At 37.2% G+C, this 22,099-nt stretch overlaps 1 protein-coding gene across 3 annotated transcripts in view; it reads left to right on the top strand.

Annotated features, from left to right (window-relative positions):
• Window positions 1-22,099, top strand: part of runx1 (RUNX family transcription factor 1) — a 38,532-nt gene that overhangs the window by 7,795 nt on the left and 8,638 nt on the right. Inside the window, exons 1-5 of one of the 3 annotated variants that reach the window (XM_072433580.1) lie at window positions 10,831-11,242; window positions 13,645-13,796; window positions 14,319-14,429; window positions 15,612-15,768; window positions 19,721-19,825. In XM_072433580.1, the coding sequence (XP_072289681.1) occupies window positions 11,215-11,242; window positions 13,645-13,796; window positions 14,319-14,429; window positions 15,612-15,768; window positions 19,721-19,825 (553 nt within the window). In that variant the 5' untranslated portion in view covers window positions 10,831-11,214. Of the gene's footprint in view, window positions 1-10,830; window positions 11,243-13,644; window positions 13,797-14,318; window positions 14,430-15,611; window positions 15,769-19,720; window positions 19,826-22,099 lie in introns of those variants that run through there. The other 2 variants (XM_072433429.1, XM_072433500.1) reach the window with 2 other exon arrangements.

Below are 22,099 nucleotides of genomic sequence, written 5' to 3'. Positions count from 1 at the left end.
CTAATTTGACGCAATTCGGACTTTATCTGCGCAAACGGCAGTAATGTAAAATTTGGGAGATTTCTGAAATTCTTGCTACAGTTTGCAGCTTCGCCGCACAGAGACCGTGACAGGTATCAATGTAATTTGGATAACTTTTGATGTCCCACTCCTCAGTAGTATTTTCACCAAATTTCAGCTTTTTAGGGCCAACGCCCTGGGAGGAGTTCGTAAAAGTACGACGTTTGGAAAAACTCCGAAGTCATGTTTAGCCATTTTTGAAGCAATATGGCCGACATTTGGTTGGGCGGACGGCGTTGCCATAATAATATTTTTTACTTCTCTTGTCACCATCTACCTCTGCGCCAAATTTCATGATTCTACGATCAGATTTTTTTTGGGTCATTTCCCATCTCTCAATGCATTTTTGGTACATTTGGGGGCGCTGACACGCCATTTTTTTTTTATTTTAGAAAAGGGAAATAGCCAGAATGTAGAGAGGCACGATTTTTAGAGGTGTGCAAATTTTTGTGACTTTTCGTCAATGTTCACTGGGTGAAAAATAGGGGGGTTGGTCCCGAGAAGAAAGAAAGAAAGAAAGAAAGAAAGAAGAAGATAGAAAGAGAATAATATTCCGATGCGAAAACAATGTTTCCCATTTTTCAAATATCATAAACTATACATTTTCGGAAAGCGCTCGCGCTTTCCTACCTCATGGTGTGGGTCCCTGGTCACTGACGGGTACTTTCGTTAATTTTGAGTTTTTGGCCCTCTATACAGTAATAATGTTAAATTTTTGCATTACATGCTTATATGCACGGAACATGCAAGAGATGGGGAACGTATTCGTGAGGTACTTAGCGCAAATGAGTGCTTGACGACCGCATCACGGTCGTCATCCCAATGTAAAGTGCTCGTTTAGTGCGCACTTTTGCACGGGCTTCGCCCGTTTACAACGGTAATGTTCCATTTTCCTACTACTAATTAGTATGCACGGGGCGTGCATGAGTGAAGGAGTGCGTTAGTGAGTGTTTGGAAGTGGGCGAGCGCTTCACGCTCGATTTCGTGCGCACTACGTGCGGATCATGATATAGTGCCGTGCGTATGTTGTTCCATAATATGAAGACTTTAAAAACATGGAGGAGAACTTCTTGGGTTATCACCTGATGACGTCACAAGGTGGAATTAAGTTTTTTGAGTCCTGGAGATGGAGACTAAATATGCTGGTTTATACAGTGTAAATGAAACCAAGCATGTACAGTATGTTTATGATGATCAAGCTACAAAGCTGAAAACACTTGTTTTCACCTTTTGAATGTCATTAGGGGATACTTCAGGAAGTCTATACACAATTATTTTCTTAATTTCTTAATTTCTAACCCCATATTTTCTATACTCAACCTTGAGCCCTCTGCAGGTAGCTGTGACATTTTGTATATTTTAGATGCTATGTTAAATAGGGCTGCTTTTATCTTTAATATCTATAAATGAACATGGGATTTTACAATTGTTTAGGCCCATTTATTGATTCCTTTTAAATTATCCCCAGAGAAACTTGTAATGTCCAAAAAAGTGGATGTGGGGTGTGTTTGAATAATTCACCTGGACAGTGTTGAGCGGGCATTGATTTTCTGACAGTGGTCCTGCTCTCCATCAAGCACGCGGTCAAAGTTAGTTAAAGGCTGATTCTTTGAGTGAAAAGCTGGGATGCGAGGGAAAGAACGGGGGGAGTGGAAGAGAGAGTGAAGAAAGAGAGTAGAAGGAAGAGGGGGAGAAGGATAAGGAGATGGCGGGACGGTGAAGAGTGAGATAGGAGACAGACAGAAAGAAGGAGAGGTTCAGAGAGAGGAGACAGAATAAAAAAGAGAGATGGGTGAGAGAGGGAAGGGGTGGGTGCGGGGGAAGGAGAGGGGGAAATTGGCCCGGGGCGACGTTTAGTGCAGTTTGAATGGATAAGTGAATCTAACCAGGCGGAAACTCAAGACTTGAACATTTCTCTTTAGATCTGAAAGAGGAAAACGGACATGACAGTGGACATGTTAATACTTATTATTATTTGAATAATCCCAAAATGTGCAGATCAGATGCCGTTTTTAATTATGAATTAGCACTGTTCACCAGTTCAAAAGATGAAAGATGAAATATATTTTATCTTTGTTTTAAAGGTGTACATTTTCTAATGAATGGTCTACAGCTGCTTCTCTCCATGGAGATGTATGCTTTGCCTGTAATGCATAGCCTTGAACTAAAGCATTAAACTGTTTTGAGAAATAAAAACGTGTGTAATTGAATGAGATGGAACCCTTTAATGTCATTATTTGGAACATTCTTCTCAAGGCAATAGAATCTCCATGGTAGGTTCCATGGCAAAAGAACATTTTATTCCGTCAGCTGGACAAAAGTGAAGACGTCGCGCCGAAATTCACTCGTTGAAACGTTTGTCCAGTATTCCATTTTCTTTTGCTACTACAACATTTAATGGCGCACAGTGTGACTTCATGTGACTTCACTGACTCAAAGCATTAAAACTAACGCCACAAAAATGCAATTATAAACCCATCACTCTCTCTATATAAAGTAATGTAAAATGATCTGCCCACATGATGTGAGCAACAGCAAATCTAATAGTTTCCTTTGAAAAAATTGCAATCAAATTAATAAAGTGATTTATGTTTTAATTGTTGGCTTTAGTTCACAGTGCACATTTGAAACCTTTCCAAACACATTCATATTAACATTAGCTAAACTTGTATATAATAATCCCATGTAATTTATAACATGAGGTCCAAACTACAGAGTTAGCAAAGTTTGTATAGAATAAGACAGGACTATTTTGTTGCTTGCAGGGGACTTCAATAATTGCAGTCTTTACGATTTTATTGCGATCCACATATCTAATTTAGCATTTGACTGGGGTGTTTTTGGTGTGTTCCAGTGGCCCCAAAAGCTTCCAGAGAACACCTATCCTGGTTTAGGTCTGATTCTGTCCTGATTCTGGCCTGCACATAGTCCTTGAATCACTGCTGGTCAACTACACAAGGTTTCTATTCTATTTTTATATCCATATCAATTTTGCTTAACATTTAATGCCATAAGTTTAATGCCATGCTGTGACACCATCCAGGTAAAGCAATAACATCTACATGGCAATAAGTAGGTGGCATACCCTCCACACAGAAAAGTTACATGGTCCATCGTTAAGGACCCTGAAAACACATAATCCATCTTTGTGGACGCTGCTTTGAATTTGCAGACACCTGGAGGCCTGTCCTGTCTCAGTAGATCCGTATTGAAGCGGATCTCATCGATATCGCGCGGCGGAGAGGAGTTAGCGATTGCCTGTAGTTAGCGGCATGTGCTAGCTGCTCTATTATTCATGAGGCCCATTGTGCGGATGCAGTTAACTGCCGCTTCAAAGTAATTAATTGATTTTCTGACATATCAGTTAGCAGCAGCGGCTAATGACAGGACAGAGGGAGAGGGACAAGGGCACACCAAATACTAGACCAAATACACAACAAATATTTTAGGGTACAACGTCTCATAATGGCTATATAAACACTTTTTGGTCATTGGGATATCATAAAGTTGGATTTCTTTCATTATATGTATGTATATATTGTATGACTAGTAAACATTTTCCGTACTGTCGGTGTAATCCCTCATTCGTCCAGGCGTGTTCCATAGTAGAAAAAGCTTCAGTTGTAGTCATCTGGACTCAGTTTGAAAAAGTAGACGTTTCGACTCTCATCCAAGAGTCATTGGTCCAAACTGAGTCATTGGTCCAAACTGAGTCCAGATGACTACAACTGAAGCTTTTTCTACTATTTTCCGTACTGCAAATATTTTAAAGAGCTTCAGTCAATTGTGCGATTTGTTGTGGTTTGAACAAATAATTATCACTAAGATGTCTCTGGAACACCAAGTCGAGTTATAGCAGAGCAGTTAAACAGCAGAGATGTGTTTGTTTGTTTACAAAAGTGCGCACACACACACACATCTACACACGCATGCACACACGCATGCACACACGCACACACACACACACACACCTACACACACACACAAACACACACACGCACACACACACACACACACACACCTACACACACACAAACACACACACACACAAACACACACACGCACACACACACACACACAAACACACACACACACACACACACAAACACACACACAAACACACACACACGCATGCACACATGCACACATACACGCATGCACACACACACACACACATACATACACACACCTACACGCATGCACACACGCACACACAAACACACCTACACACACACACAAACACACACACACACCTACACACACACACAAACACACACATGCACACACACACACAAACACACACATGCACACACACACACACACTCACACACAAACACACACACAAACACACACATGCACACACACACATGTGCAAACACACACACACACACACACAAACACACACATGCACACACACACACACACACACACACAAACACACACACACACACACACACACACACACAAACACACACATGCACACACAGTTCTGCTTTCTCTCTCTCTGACCCAGCTTTCCTCTACCCTTTCTCTGTGTCTTTCTTTCTTCTCTCCCTCTTACCCCTCTCTCATTTTCTCCTCTCTCTCCTCATCCCTTCTAGTATATCTCTCACTCCTCCCTCTCTTCTTGTATATCTCTCCATCTCTCTCTCTTCCTCTCTCTCTCTCTCTCTCTCTCTCTCCCCCTCTCTCTCTCTATCTCTCTCTCTCTCTCCCCCTCTCTCTCTCTCTCTCTCCCCCTCTCTCTCTCTATCTCTCTCTCTCTCTCCTCTCTCTCTCTCTCCTCCCTCTCTCTCTATCTCTCTCTCTCCTCTCCCTCTCTCTCTCCTCCTCTCTCACTTCTTGGTGACATTGGTCTGTGCATGGCTAACCCTCTGTGGTCGTCTGAGTCCTGTCAGTGTCACATACTACACTGGCTATATATACTGGCCTCTGTTCTGCCCAATGTGGTCTTTCCACCAAAACCAACACAGAACCTTAGCATCGTCTCTCCATTGTCATTTTATATGTTCAAGGTTTTCTATTTATTTGACATTATATATATTTTCTTATTAATATTTTTGTATTGTTTTATTTATAAAGAACAAAAATAGATATACAAACAAGGAAAATCAAACAAAACACGACTAGAGAAATAAAAACAGACATGAATAAAAAGACGTCCCTCAAATCAATAAAAGCTACAACACAACTGAACCCAAACAATGTCCCACTTTGCCCAAAGTGGATTAAGAGTGTGTTTTTTGAAACTTCCTATAATCTGTCCTTTCCTCCTGTTCTACTGCGTTGTAACAACGAAATTTCCCCTTGTGTGGATATTAAAGGATTATCTTATCTTAAGTCTGTCAAATTTGTCCATTTTCAAATTGAGTCCAAATGTGATTTTTTCCATTTGTCCATTAAAATGTCAGCCCAGTCCTTGATTGTCTGTGTGTTTTGTGTCATCCATTTTTTTATAATTGCCTTTTTCGCTGCAGCCAGGAGAATGCTCCTGAGAGAGCAATAGAATATCATGTGCATAGCAGGCAACTTTATGTTCCACCCCATCAATTGTAACACCGTGAATTGTTTTTGATTGTTTAATGAAATGGGCCAATGGTTCCAAACACAAAGCAAACAGGAGGGGAGACCAGGCACAGCCCTGCCTAACCCCCCTTTCCAGAGTCAGTGGATCTGGTCAGATGACTGTTGATTTTAATTCTTGATGTTGGACCATCGTAAAGAGCCCCAATATTTTGAACATAATTGAGGTGTATATACGATAGTCCACATTCAGAATAGAAATAGGTCTATATGAGGCACAATACAATCGGTCCTTCCCTTCTTTCGGTGTCAGGGATATGATGGCCTCTTTTTGAGTTTTTGAGTAGTTAAAAGTTGCCAATAGAAAAGAAGTGTGTGTCTTTTAAAGCTTTATACCACTCTGTGGTGAACTCATCACTCCCCGGAGATTTATTGTTCTTTAATATTTTGATTGTGCCCTGTATTTCCAAAACTGTTATTTTAGCTCCTGATTTTTTTTTATTTGGTTCTTCTGACATAACAGGCAGTTTGAGGGTGTCCAGAAATGAACTATAATCGTCTGGAATTTTTTAATTTTTTTTTTTAATGAAAGGAGCTCAGTAATAATCTTCTCCAAAAAGCTTTCTGTATCCTTTCCTTCTTCTACGCCCACAAGCCTCAGGTTAGGACGACGTGATCTGGACTCCAAATCCAGGATCTTATTTGTCATATTATTGTCCTCGGACTCCAGCGTTTGTCTCCCTGGCCCGCAGCGCCTCCATCTCGGCCCCTACTGTCTGTAGATCATCTGTATTATCTGAAACACGCTGTTTGACTTCATCCATGCGTGCTTCAGTTAGTCCCATTGCCTTCAGCAGCTGCTGCAGCAGATACTGCCGGAGCGACACCATAGCATGTACTATTTTGCATCTTATTTCGGACATCATGAGCAGTAACTGATGATTCGTCATATTCTTTTCACCTTCCGATGCAAAGAAGTCGCAAGAATCTCCATCTGGACCGGCAGGATCCTGTGTCTCCGGCGGGAGGGACTGTGATTCTTTGCGTCAGGATTGCTAGCCACGTTAGCCATGTTAGCCTTGTAAGCTTTGTTAGCTTGTGATGCGGGCTGTTCTCCAATGGGACAGTGGGCCGTCAGTTTGCTTTGGTCCCGTAGTGTTAACAGACTTGTGTCTTCCTCTTTGGGATTAAGTGAGTCAAACGATAATTTTAAAGCCGTGTTCTGCAGTGGGGATGAGAGCTGCGTTTGCTCAAAGCGCCACCGTGACCGGAAGTCCTACTTGACATTATTTATTGTTATATATATTTATTAAATATGTATTTTTCAAATTTGATACCAAGTAATGCTATGTATTGTAATAGCAATATAAAAGATGTGCATCATGCATGGGAATCAACGCTTTTCAATCTTGTTTTGTCTTTGCATTTCACAGATGGATACAAAAAGGGCTTCTTAATACTAATTTGAGAACTTAATTTTCAAGCAGAGAAATATCATATTAGTACGGTACTAATTTTACTTATTTAGTACTTATTTTAGTGAAATGCTGAGTTTGACTGATTGTAAAGTCACTCTCAGCAGAGCCATTGTCCCAAACTGTCCCCTCTGTCCCTTCTCTGTCCCGGAGCAGTAGCCAGGAGCCCCCCTCAGGGCCTGGGACGTCCGGCCTAAAGGATCAATACTGCACACACTAGAGAGAGAGCAAGGAAGAAAGGGGTGTTGGGAGTTAAAGAACAAACATTTCCTCATATTGAACTGATTCACGCTTTGACATAATAACATGAATATTTCAAATGGTGATGGACAATTCTTGTTTAAAAAATAAAAACAAATTTATCTTGGTGTGGGTGCAGTTAGTTTTTTGTTCAATCTCCTCTAGCTTTACAGCTCATGTGTCCTTAGGCAACACTTAACTTGCCTCATGTATAAACTATGATAGATGATGGTTGGATGTGCACTGGTGTTATCAAGCTTACAAAGTCGTGTTGTCCATGCATTGCATTGCCCGCTACCATGGAGATGTTATTGTCTTACCTGGATAATTTGACAGTGAGGCATTATCTTGCATGAATTAAATTGCCCAGAAATTCCTTGAAAAACATGGTCTGGTGGTGCCTTGAATGTTCCACAGTATGGCATTAAACTTATTTATCTCCATTGGAACAAGCATGTGATATCACGAGTAATAAAAACAACAGATAATTATATAAATTCAAATATGTTGTGAAACATCATGAAGGCCAGCAGGTGTGAACTCTCCACTAGAAAAAATACTTAGTGCAGTTTTAAACTAAGCCAAATCCTCAAAAACAGCTTTATCAATCTCTGACTTTTTGCGTGCATTTAACACAAACTTGTCGTCATGGAGCAGATAAGGAGACCAAGATGATTTTTGAGCAGGGCGTGTGAGATGGCCTGGGGGCAGAGAGAGCGTGTGTCCCCCAGGGCTAAAGCTTCTCGATCGGGCGTTTTCTTCAGCTCCACTGGGCCTTCCACTCACTCACTTTATTAACACGCATGGACCAGGAGACAGACAGGACGGGCTATAAAAGCACTACCAAAACATAGTCCGGGATTAGATTTGGGATTAGCTAAAAACAGTTGGATGCTGTTGACACCAGGGAAGACGAAGCGTTTACTCAGGATTTAAGCATGAATCCTGGGCCGTTCTCCAGCCCCGCGCCCCTCTCCTGGGCCATGTACCTGATGAGGAAAGGCAGGAATGGAAACTCGCTATTCGGTATGTTCACATTAGCTATTGCTTAGTAGTAGCGGTAATAGAAAAAATGTACTTATAGTTTGACAAAATAATACTTTTTTTTTCATATTTATTTGCTTTTATTTTAAATGATGGGTTTATATTTGTTTATAATTAAAATATTATATATACCACATGTGTGGTTAGATTAAGATTTCAATGTTTTTATAACATTTACAATACATTACAATATGTTTTGTAAATCAGTGAAAATATGGTTTAAATTGTATTTATTTTTTTCTTCATATTTCTAAACAATAAAAATGTTTTATATAAATTCAAAGACCTAGAAAACAGATCAAATTGAAATCAATAAAACATTTAGTCAATTTTGTAAGCAATAGATATTTTCTATTGAAAGTCATTGTCTTTAATGTTAATTAATTAGAACGCTATTGGCGATGCTAACTTTTGTTCAGTAATGTTTGGAGATTATGCACAATCTTTAATAATTATCCAAATATTTTGAAATTCACAAAGTAAAAACTATAGCAACATAAAACAATACATTATAATAATATTAAAATACTGAATACAATGTAAAACCTGTTAGATTGACTAAATGTATGCTGGTCAGAACAATTTCTGTATACATTTAGTCAAATCAATATGTTTACTTTGTTTGGTCTCTTTTACCCATATTTCCATCTTGCATCGCTGTGCTCCAAACCACTAAAGCCAGTCACTTAAAGACATTGACCTAAAGCCTTTGATTTGAGTGTAGTATTTCTATTGTCCATTCACAAAGGCCTGCCGATCAGATGTGGTCTATAATATTGATAACTGATGGCGATGATTGATTATTGATCATATGACATCATGGGTGCGACTCGAGTTTCCGACACAGAGAGGAAAGCTACCCGGCGAAATAGAACCCGGCTCGCCTCACTCGTCTCCTCTTGTCTTTGTATGAGTCCTGTAGGAGCATTTTCACCATTATTGAACATTTTAGATTTGAATTTGTTTTGCATGTTTTATATTGCTGGGTTTCAGATGACATGCCCTGTAATGCACAGTAATTAAAGCGTATTAATCTACAGGTTTTGTGGTGTGTGTTGATATACCAGGACCTATAGCTTTATGGAAATGAGCCTCAACAAACATAAATATAAATGATTAGTTCCAACATTAAATGTTGTGGATGTTCCTTTTCAATATCTATTTGAAAACCCCCAAATAATAGAAGCAAAATAATTTGCTCCAGCTGAGAGAGGGACAAAATAATATATAATTTGGCTGTTAACAATTTGCTAATTACATTGAAAAATAAGATATTTACATTTTTATTTAATATAATGCCTAAAAATAACAACCTTTTACCAATAAATCATGATTTACAAATGTGCATGCATATTGAACAACATTTGTAAACCCTACTATAACATAATTAGCTAGAAGCTAAGAAGCTACAGCAATTTAACGTGAACAAAATCAAAAATACTTGTATAACTTAAAATAGCAGGGAAATATGCAAGATGATATGGCATTTCATTTTTTTGTTTTTTTTTGTTTGAGACGAACAAACAATGGCAATAGCAACATACAATTATACAGGAAAAAAAAAAAGACAAACTTTTATTAATATAATTGTAGCAAAAATCTAAAACTATCAAATTATAGTTTACTTAATTATTGCCTGATTGTTCTATTGACAAAGTCTATGACACGGTTAAGGCACTACAAATTGAAGATAAATAACAGTTAATTAATAATAATTCAATAATAAATCAAATTAATACATTATTTATTCATTTTTTAAATAAAACATTGATTTCTACAGAATTTAAGGAGAAAATTCAAGTTGAAAATATGCAACCTTTTTAATTGGGTAGATTTTAATGACAGTGTATTATAGTATTATCCTTTTATTGTTAATTTGTTGTTGATAAATTATAATTTGATTACAGTAATTTCTAGAAAGAGGTATTACAATTATCAAACAAATTGTTGAAATGTACTGTATTTAGCCTAATTAGGCCTTTGCTGCGTCTTTACTTCGTCTTTGCTTCATTAGCACGCTGTGAATCAGGTCCTTACTGCCCCCTGTTGGTCAAATCTCCAATCAAATCCCTAGTTTTTAAATCTGCTTTCTCATAAAACATTTTGATATTATTCTATACTACACCTCCTGCATTGATAATACACCTTACAACTTCAAACGTAATAGCTATAAGCCTACACATTTAATACGCCTTACAATGTCAAATGTAACAGTTATAGACCTACACAAAACACATTTGAACTGTATGACAACTATTTTTGTTCTTAAATATATCTGAACCGTTTAAAATGTTTAGATTATTTGTCAGCTCTTTTCATTCCTTTTTTTTTTTAAACCTCTTTCTCACGTTCTCCGCTAAGCCCCGCCTCTTCTCGCACGGACCAGCTCTTGATTGGTCCCTCCCCTGCCCTGTCACCCAGAGGGGAGCTCTGTGATTGGCTGAAGCCGCTGGCTAACAGGCAGATACAGGACAGTGCCGGTAAAAGGCTGTCCCTGTCACACACTATTTGGATTAGAAGCGAGGCAAGGACCGAAGCCATCACTACAGCTCTGCGTTTATTATCTTCTCAATTTCGGGTTAGGGAAGTTGATTCCAAGTCATTTTCAAAGTATTTTGAAGTTTTTGTGTTGTTTTTTGTGAAGTCTCACTTTTCGGACGTACGAGGAAAAGAGACGAACGCGAGTCGGATCATTTCGTCTTGCGTATAAGTCAACGTGGACCGCCACAGAATCTCTGTAAAGTGATATTGCGGGACATATAACCAGAACAACGCGCAAGAAGAGGTTGTGTCTCGTAAGGAACACATTAGGTGACTTTTAAACGTGAGGAGACAGAAGGACGTTTACGTGGAGAGAACGACATTACGCACAATGGTGTTTCTGTGGGACGCAAAATACGGTACAAGATACTTATTCACTTACTTACTTACTATTTATTTCAGCAGTTTAATTTTTTTGCCCTTCAATAACTTAAATTCTGGTAAAATATACATTCAGAGACATTGGAAGACGTGTTAATAAAATGAAAATAAAAAGATGAGTCCAATTAAGGCACTAAATGAGATGGCACGTTCGCTTTTACGCACGGAAATATGCCAACTTTAAGTGCATTCCCGACCCTTATTTCAATGTACGAGTTAAACGTAGACGCCTTTGATGTGGAAACAGACAATTATCGATAGAATAAATGTTTAAACCCGTATATAAAGATAATGATGTAAAAAGTAGCCCTAGACGAGACATAATAGTTTGCATGGTTTATCTTATCAATTTAAACCTTAACCCTTTTCATTTTTAATCAAGTGGCTGTCTCAAACATCACATCTACAAGCATTTTAAAAGGAAATAAACGCAAAATTTAATTGATAATTATTTGTTTTGTTCAAATCTGTATTCATATGTTAAGTACATTTGTCAGCAATTTACAGAATTAGCCCAAACCTGCATAGTGCACTCTTGGCTTCAACTATTGCCATATAAAATAGCAAGAGCACTACTTTATTATCTAAAATTAAAATCATGACAGAGTAACTATAGATATTTTTATTTTAGCATTTGTCACTTTTTTGTTTACAATCCCTGACATTACTTTATACTTATGGGTCTATCTAATTGTTATTAACTTGGTATTAGTGATAAATAGCAGGTAATAAAGTTGTAATAGTAGCAGCAGTATTCGTTGCACACATTTGTAGATCGGTTAAGACTTAAGTGTTGAAATGCTGTGGTGGCCCAAACCGCCACTTCCTGATTTTGTGGTTGGTTTGTGAAAAGTGGGAGGGAATTTTCGGATCAAAGCTTCCCTAAAACTTGGTCAGGCTTTGGTTGGACTCCGGTTAGACTGTGGTCAGAATGTGGCTTGGCTTTTTGACAGAAAGAACAATACATAAGGATCATGTTATTATTACTAAATTTGACGAAGCATCCCGTGGACCACTCCTACATCGGCATTACAAAATGTATTTTAGATGCAAAATAATTTAGTTATATGAACTTATTTATATATAAATATATTCAATGTATATTTAGGACAATTAAAATATTATTTAGAATATTAACTATATATATAATATTATTTAGAAACTATCAACTTTTACTAATTTAGATAATTTCAATGAAAGAATACATGGTTTTAATTTCAACTTGTACACAACAAAATGGGGCTCCAGCCTTGAATTACACGAGTTGTTTGGAAAAGCTATTTTGCCGCCTTGATTTATTTTTAAATTCACAACTACTGCATTTTCCTTTACTTTTATAGCTACAAGTAAATGTTACAAAGATTATTTTATTTGATTGACCTAAAATTTTGTAATGTAAATGTTTTTATTTTTGAATTTTAACAGCTATCATATTATTATTATTAATAAGTTACATATTTGCTTGTTTGGAATTTGCTAATTTGTCTTTACAGAAAAACAGCATCAATCAAATTATGAATATGCCGGTATTATGAAAACAAAGAATGAGGAATAGGATACTTATCATAAAGTAAACAGTTTTTTTAAAAGTATTAATTTTGAGCTTTTGTTTTGTCGTTACCGTAAAGACTGACTGAATTATGATTGTTTGAGTAGCTATTTGCCCGGCTGTGAGTGATGATGTGTCATGCAGTTCTTGTAATCTATTACAAAACTAAATTGAGGTGTTCTCTGCATAAAGAATGACCAATAATCTCCAAATATGTTCAAAAACTATTTTCGCTCCACCATTTTAATTTTCAAATTGTTAAGCAATTTAGTTTTACAGAAAAGATTGCGTCAAGTTTAACTATTCATTTACCTACATTAAGGCGATGTTCTTTTGTACACGCACCACAGTTGGAACTGAACCCATAATTAAAACCTAGACTAGACCAATATTAAAAGAGAACTAGTACAAGACCAAACCAAGTCAACATCAGGAATAAACCGAGATCAAACCAGGACAAACTGAACACAACCTATAGTCGTCTTGCTATTATTACGTATTGTTTCATAATGTTATTAATTAGCTAAGCAGAACCAGATGTTTTTGTTTATTACATTTTGTTGTATTCAAGTTGATGTAAAGATTGTTTTTATTTCTTTAAAAAATAGCGTGAAGTTACGCTATTTATCTATTGCAAATAATTCTAGATTGAATACAGATCTAATATAGTTTATTTATTCTATTGTATTGCATCTACTATCTGATTTTGTATATTGAGCAAAAATGTATTCACATGTATCATTTTGCTTCCATACTTGAACATTTTCCTTACTGTCTGACATATTGATATTGGAAGTAATACTTATCGGCCGTGGTTGTTTGTTGATCCAGACCCAGCCCCGGGGCGCCGCTACACTCCCCCTTCCACGACGCTCTCTTCAGGGGGAAAGATGACTGAAGCGCTGCCTCTGGGAGCTCAGGAGCCTGGAGGAGGAAACGCACAAGTGTCCAAGTACAGCATGGCCGGCAGAGGAGTACTGCAGGTAAGAATACTACACTTTACTGCTGTAACTACTCCTACTTCTACTATTTCTACTACTATCACCATTTTGAGGCTATACAAATATGCACTTTCTACCACTGATCTTCTTTGTAATTGTCTATGGGACAAACAAAACTGGTTTCTTTGTGATAGTTTATTCATGATCATTTTAAAATAAACATGTGTATTAACTATTTGTAGTATTGTTCGCAACATATTTTTTACGAAGCAACCACTGGTATAAATCGCTAAATAAAATGTCAACTTAGATATAGAAATATAGAATTCATGGGTTTCAGCTTCTTTTATTTTTATTAATTTAGCAAATTTGATTCAATAATTTGAGGACTTTTCAAATTTCCAAAAGATATAGTATTTAGTTTTAAATTGCTATCATCCTAATGATTCATCATTCTGACACCCATGGATAGGATAACATGGGGTACAGTAAAAAAAATAGAATATAAATATGTCGCAATATGAAATTTCAAATCCAGATTTCTGATGATTTTGCTGGCTTCAGGTGATCTCGGACCACTCTGGGGAGCTGGTTAAGACTGACAGCCCAAACTTCCTGTGTTCAGTCCTGCCCACACACTGGAGGTGCAACAAGACACTGCCCATCGCTTTCAAGGTCAAATATTATTCTACCATTTAATATTATTCACATAAGGCTTTGGCTGCGTTCACACTTGCCTTGGTTTGTTCCTGGTTTGATCCCAGTTTAGTCCTTATGTAGACTTGGTTTTAGTCCTGGTCTAATCCAGATTTAGTTTTGGATTCTGTCAGAGTCCCAGTTAAGTCCTAGTTTTGATGTAGTCATTTTGCAAGTGTGAGCACTCTTACATTGTTATACCTACAATTTAACTAAAACTATGAATCACTTTACATTTTATTTTGACTGTGTGTGTTGTCACTGCGAAATGATATTGACCGAGTAAAACAATAGCAAAATTTCTGCTTAAAAATGATAAGCCTGTTGTTGATTCCACGTAGCAAACACTGCTTCTCCTGTATGTGGTGATAATTTGTTGATTGGAGGCTCTGATGCTGTAGTTAAGGACACTTTGACTGCACTTTGAGACCAAATGCAGCTTTTAGCCACCAACACACACATTTATTGAGTTTTGAGCAATAACATCCGCTAACATAAGTGTGGTGGGCACATTAAAAAACGCTATCGCGGCTACAGCTTCCCACTTACAACGGACAATTTAGACTGACTCAGATACATGACTTTAGTACATGCCATCGTTGTTTGCAATGCAATACATATTTCAATAAAATGTAAATTGTTTAGCTATATTTAGCTTTAAAAAAATTGAATCTTGGCTTATTTTGATTGTTCTACTTCACAGAGTTGTAGTATAAGCCCGCTGAGAATTGAACCCACAACCTCCTCGCTCAAAGGCAGGATGACTAACAGCTCTTTTTGTAGATAAAGCTAAAATATATTTACATAAGCCAAGTTACCAGATATAATGTAGTAAATGCATTTATGACTATTTTAATCCTTTTTTTCTGCAAATACATTTACAATAAATGAATAGATAAAATAATACCCAATAAAAAAATATTATATTGAAGTTTAATGCAGCTCCTATCTAAAAAGTGCAAAATATATGTTTTAATGTACAGATTTTAATTTTGTACCTGCTTGTCTCTATGAAGATGTTATTGCTTTGCCCAGAATTTATTCATATTTTAATTTGCTCAGAGTGCACAGAAAACAGTAAAAAATGCCCTTATTACTGTACTTAATACTGTTGTGTACTGTACTATTCATGTGTATGTTTAATGTGTATTTGTTTTACAGGTGATAGCTTTAGGCGACATACCAGATGGAACGTTGGTAACCGTGATGGCGGGAAACGACGAAAACTACTCAGCTGAACTCAGGAACGCTACGGCAGCCATCAAGGGACAAGTGGCTCGATTTAATGATTTGAGATTCGTGGGACGTAGCGGACGAGGTAATGATAAAGAACATGTAATTCTACCTGCGTATTGCGTGGATATACTTTGGTGCTTAGCAAGTAGAGATGTCAGCAGATTTGTTTTAACCAAAATATTTAGATACTGGTGGTGAAGAGGAGGAGATGGACAGGCTGAGGAGGCTGAGGGTTCTGCTGCTGCTGTAGTGGAGCTGGGGCAAAGGAGGGTTTGGACGGGAGAGAGAGTGTATTTATATGAATGGCTTGATAGATGATTGGTTGAGAGGCAAATGTGGTTGAATTTATGCATAGTAATAGTAGTAATAGTAGCATTAACAAATTATTAATAAAACAAAAAAACATATGTTGTAGTAGTTGTAGAAGTAGTGGTAGTAAAAGTGTACCCATTGTGTTTAGTTTCAGCAGTTTTAGTCCCAGTAAAAGTAGTAGTAGTACCCCAAAAGTGCTAGGACCGTAGTGTAAATCTTAGAATGAATTATAATTACAATATAGTTTTTGCTGCAGTTGCATAAATCTTTAAACTGTTATTCTCTGTCTTAATTACTAAACACATTGAGTACTTGCACCTCTACTTTAGATTTACTTCAGCCGTTTAAAAGTGGTGTGTCCAATTTTGGGGAAGTCCTCATGAATAAAAACAGTATTTGGAGTTGACTTCCTTGTTCTGCATCACTGGAGTTGTGCTGTTTAACATAGCTGCGTTAACTGTGGTAATTTAGGCAAATCTTTTACTTATCTATTTAAAGCAGTGTATACTCAGGAACACATCAACTAGAATTTTACATAGGAATACAACTGTGTATTATACCTGTAGTAGTAAAGTATGAGTACTACACTGCTTCTAGTAAACAATACAGTTATGCTATTACTTCCACAGCTAGTTTGACTATTACTAGGACTATTGATTGTACAAGTATTCTTACGTGTATATAGTCTGAATAACTATACCTACATTGTACTGTGTCTCCTGGTTGTATCAGATTGGTCGCTGAAGCCTTAATGTTTTGAATGACACTTGACCACATTAACCAGAGTATTAGACAGTCATAAAGTGTCTGTCTATGAGCGGTTTAGTGGTTAGAGTCAGACAATGGTTTTAGAGAAAGAGGGGAAGAGAGAGAGAGAGAGAGAGAGAGAGAGAGAGAGAGAATATTGGGGTGAAAAGAACCAAAAGAAAAAGAGAAGGGGGAGGGGGAAAGATGAGAAAGGTAGATCAGTGCGAGTGGGAGAGAAAAGAGCGATGGAGAGAGAGAGAGAGAGAGAGAGGGGAAATGTTTTGAAAGTTAGTCATAGTTAGTCAGCCCTTTTCGTTCTAACCACTGTTACATGTGGATTTGACTTGGGCGTGTGTTAACAGTGGTTTGTGGTACACAGGGAGGGGTATTGTGGTCGAAATATCGAAACAATATCTCAATTTCATCATATTTTTGATATACAATTAATTAACTCAATACAAATCAACTCAGAGGTGGGTATTACTATATATAGTCAGTGTGTACTTTTTGGACTGCACACTTTGAGTAACTTTAGTTTGAAGTAACTCTTACTTGAGGGCAACTGAGATAAGCCTTATGTTGATTATACTAGATTGGTTTTATTTCTTGCACCGCTCCTGTTTTTGTGTTTAATCCTTTATCCTTTAAGAATACCAGATTTTTTTTGCACTATTTAATGTTTGTGCTGCCATTTAACTTAAAAGTCTAAATCAGATGTTGTATTCAGACGGTTACTTTTACTTGAATAATTTCTTGGACCATGACCACACTTCTACTTGAGGAATATTATTTTGAAGTAATGTTACTTTTACTCAAATAACACCTCAATAATATAATAACATCAATGTCACTTTAGGTGAAATTGTTAGTAAAAGTGTGCATAATGAATAAAACACAAACTTTCTGAGCACAGATTCTCTGTTGTCTCTGAAAGCCCTGGAGCTCTGAGTTTGACGTTTTTGGACCAGACGGCTCATGTCTTTAAATATTACAAACGAAACCTAGAAGGGTTGCGTACGTAACATTTCTGTACAAACGCTTGCTTCATAATGTGCCTTTTACTTGGCAATGTGGTGTCAACTGGTTGTTTCCATGGTGACAGAAAAGTTACACTGTGCACCTTTAAGAAAAGTGCAGTCTAGTTAAGCTAATATTTTAATTTATGTTTTGAGATTAGTCCTATAGTTGTTTACAAAGTCACTTCTTCCAGTAAAAAAGATGCCTTTCTAGATTTGGTCCTGTTTTGTCTATGGGGATTATCTCAGATCTATAGTCCCGGTCTAAACCCTTTTGTTGGTCCAGGTCTGGATGTTGTCTGGACTTGTTCTCTGTTTTAAATGTAGCTTTATTTAAACAATTTGTGGAACAGGACAAAGATGATGGGTGTTGATCAGACAAGAGAAAAATGAAGTGTTGTTTGGAAAGAGGAACTAACACCACTGCACATGTGAACGATAATATGATAAGTAGGCCTATTACTACTACTACTACTACTACTACTACTAATACTACTACTACTACTACTACTACTACTACTACTACTACTACTACTACTACTACTACTACTACTAGCTGGCTGCTGCTGCTGCTGCTGCTACAACAAGTGTTACTACTATTCATTGGTACTTTTAAACAACTGAGTAATATGTATTGCCTTTGCCAACTGCTACATTGTAATTCTATACCAATACTACGGTCATTCTAGTAGTATATTAGGAAGTAGAAAGAAATTGTTTGAGCGTAGACCATTTGAATAGATCCATGGCGTAGACCTGCCACCGTCGGCCATCTTGGTGTGGTGACATAAAGTGTCAGTTAATCTTGTGATAAGTGAGTAGCTCATTTGCATTAACATAGGTATTTCACCGCTGCTATTTGTGGACGATACAAAGGCTAAATGAAATACTTGATTCGGATTGGCTGGCTACAGACCATAATATCAAATATAACCAGGAAGTGTCAATCAAATGTAGCTAAATTAAAAACATTACAACGGTTTTTGATTGTAGTCACAGCAACAATACACAGAGAGAAGATGTCCTTTATAGTGTGATAACATTTAAGGTGTGCAGTATGTAACTTGTGGACAGTCGGCCTCCACAGAAACATTATCACCTTGCCTCGAATGTTCCATAGTATGGCATTAAACTTATCATTTATTCAATTACAAAAACATGTATTTCTACTGTGAGCAGAGTGGAGGAGCCACCTCCTTGTCTCCATGGAAATAAGATATATATGTATACTCTGCCTCTTTACATTTTATTTATAACAAAACCCTAACCCATGGTTCAGTAGTGTTTCCACTGCGTGAAGTGAAACGTGTAGCCCTGTTTGAGGGGTCCGAAGGGCGCCATGAGAGGTATAGCTTCCACAGGGTGCTGGATTGCTTTTGGCACCTGGAATACTTAAGTGCAAGATGATTGGACAAGGGAGAGCATAGACTCTGGTGAGAACAAAAATGCAAAAAACAGATATTACCAGAAAAGTATCATTACTCACTAAATGTTCTTGTGATTAACAGCTGTATTTTTACTGATGTTAACTTTATTTGTTGAGCCAACTGACTTAGCAAAACAGAGCAAGCACATGTTAAGATCAGCTGTTTCCTGATTATCAGGGCACAGCATTTGCGTCAAGACCTAAAATATCAGTGAATTGGCCTTTTGAAAATAACGTTTTAACGCTTTATTCATAAAGAAAACATTGGTTATGTTCTGGTGACGTCAGTGCTCACGTGGCAGACCCCTGCGAGCCAGGACCTCTGCATGGAAAACAGGGATCTATTATGGAGACGCATTCCGCCATTAACACAAGCGTGGACCAAAGTGAACCGGTTTTGGGACGTAGACCAGTCGAAAAGTGGCTATGAGCCCATATCTATCGATCATTTATCTACTCATAAAAATAGCAATAGAGTTTTTGTCATTTAAATGTATTATCAATTACAGTACATTCTGTCTTCATTTCCCCAGGTAAAAGCTTCACTTTGACCATCACAGTTTTCACAAATCCTCCTCAAGTTGCCACGTATCAGAGAGCCATCAAGATCACTGTTGACGGACCCCGTGAGCCACGACGTGAGTGAACATTATCAACCGTTCTCAAACTAGATGTACTAATGGTTTTTGGTGGTCTAATTATGTTGTGGTATTCAGGATCTTGCTGTATTTATGATATTCAGTTTTTAGACATGCAATATCCTTTTTAAAGTCTTGTCATGGTTTTGATCTGGCTTATGTCCAGTGATGTTGTTAATTGGGGTTTATCCAGATTTAATGTTGGTCTAGTCCTGGAGAAACCTAAAGCAAATCAAATACATCATAGTATTATTTGAGAATATTTCACCTTAAACAAGAGATTGTGTACCAAATTGGAGCCTGAAAAGTTACCTAGTGCGCATTTAGTGTTATAATGTAGGTTTCACGCATTTACCTCATTATCTTCAGAGCATTACCGTTGCCTTATAGAAACATTATTTATGTGCACTATTTACATTTATGTATTTGTGTATGTACTGTATTTATTGACCTAGTTAGCATCTGTGAAGTATTGTCGCGTCATAATATCTCGAGTTGCTTCTACTATATCCGACGGTGGCGACAGTGCAGTTAAAAATACCCCTGTACTGGTGTAGTAGTAGTAGTCAGTGCATAGTAATGTGTGACGATTCTGTCTGGTATAAGTGTGTGAGGATGACATAATGTTATAGACCCATAGAGACAGTGTCAACATGTCCTGTCTGCTGCCTCTCCGTCTGGGGCAGCTCGGATTTAAATTTAAATTGTCGACAAAATACAAGGATCCCAAATGAGCCAGGGTACAGCAAGTGGTTCATTTTAGAATATTCTGTGCTTATATTCTCAAAGTACAAGATTTTTAAAAATATTTGAAATTGTGGTAACAATCCTACCCCACTACTTCTACTACTACTGCTACTACTACTACTACTACTACTACTACTACTACTACTACTACTACTACTACTATTACTAAAATGAGAATTCCTTTCACTACAGCCACAATGGAGTGGCTCAACTTTAAATTAGGGATGTCAAGAATATTTACTGTAGGTTACGATAACAATACAAGAAAAGGAATAAGTAGAAAGAACTTAAACATTTATGCCCTTTCGCTTCAATTTATACAACGGGAACTAACTTTATTTTTCTGTCTATTTTTGTATTATTTTTAATTTAGAAAGTTCCATTGCAAAAAGCTGGTCACATACAGAAATAATAATGTGTTAAGACGATGGGAATGAAAGAAAATTATACATTTTACTGTTGATTGGTCATGTTCTCAGTAATAGTGAATATCTTTATAACACACAAACATTTGATATGGTGAAACATACCAACAACTCTTGGTCTTGACTTTTCAAGCGCTATATGGACAGGCACTTGTGTTTGTAAAGTAGCTGACCAGATCAAACCTTATTGCACGACCCCGGAGCCTCAGGTCCTCGCAGAGACCGGTCTTTCAAGGCTGTTGCCCTGACTTTTGAATTAATTCCCTCTCTCCCTATGTTCTTTGAGCTCTGTGGATAACTTTTTAAATAATGTGTTTAAAACACATACTTTTTAAAGCAAGCATTATAGCTTCACTGACTGCTAAAATATATTGTATTTTTGTTGTATATTGTAGTGTTTTATTACTTTGTGTAGCACTTTGTTGCTATATGTATTCTAAATAGTTCTAAAACTATTAGACTATTACAGTTACTTTTGTTGCTGTCACTATTGTTTACACAACTAGTACTACTATAACTGTTACTACAGTTACTAAACTATCATGCTACAAAAACAACAAACAGCTGATGTCTACTTTAAATTTTGTAAGGAAACAGAAAGGACATTATTTTATTTACGTGTTTTTTTGATAAAACACTTGTAAGTGTAGTTTTCTCATACCCTGTTTTAAAACTATAAGTAAATAAACTATAAATTAACCTTTAAAAATATAATATTTGCTCCTGTGCATGCATATAGCAGTGTACGATGGTGGTCTGCACTGTCTAGTATCTCGTGTGTTTTTGGCTGGACTTCAAAGCTGGCTCACTCTTGGGTTACTGCACTTCCTCCTGTGGGCGTTTGGGACGAGTGACGCTTAAACAACAGCTGACCCCCTTGTCCCCCTCCTCTGTGCCTCCCCTTTACAATCTTTATATCCCAAAACCATGACGCCAAATCACAAAGCCATTGAAGTTTATGAGTAGTTTGGTATTTCCCAACTTTGTTCATTGGCTGTGGAATGATAAAATATATGTTGCAATAAATCTCTAATAAATGTACAGCCTTTCAGTTCCTTTCTTTATTATACTGCAGATGGTTTCTACTGTCAAGAGTCAGGCT

The sequence above is a fragment of the Eucyclogobius newberryi genome, unplaced genomic scaffold (genome assembly GCF_026437365.1).
Source record: "Eucyclogobius newberryi isolate DKJ021-1_F unplaced genomic scaffold, fEucNew1.0.hap1 SCAF_1, whole genome shotgun sequence".
Lineage (NCBI taxonomy): Eukaryota > Metazoa > Chordata > Actinopteri > Gobiiformes > Gobiidae > Eucyclogobius > Eucyclogobius newberryi.
The sequence above is the reverse complement of the archived record's forward strand: the minus strand, read 5'-3'. Positions and strand labels throughout refer to the sequence as shown.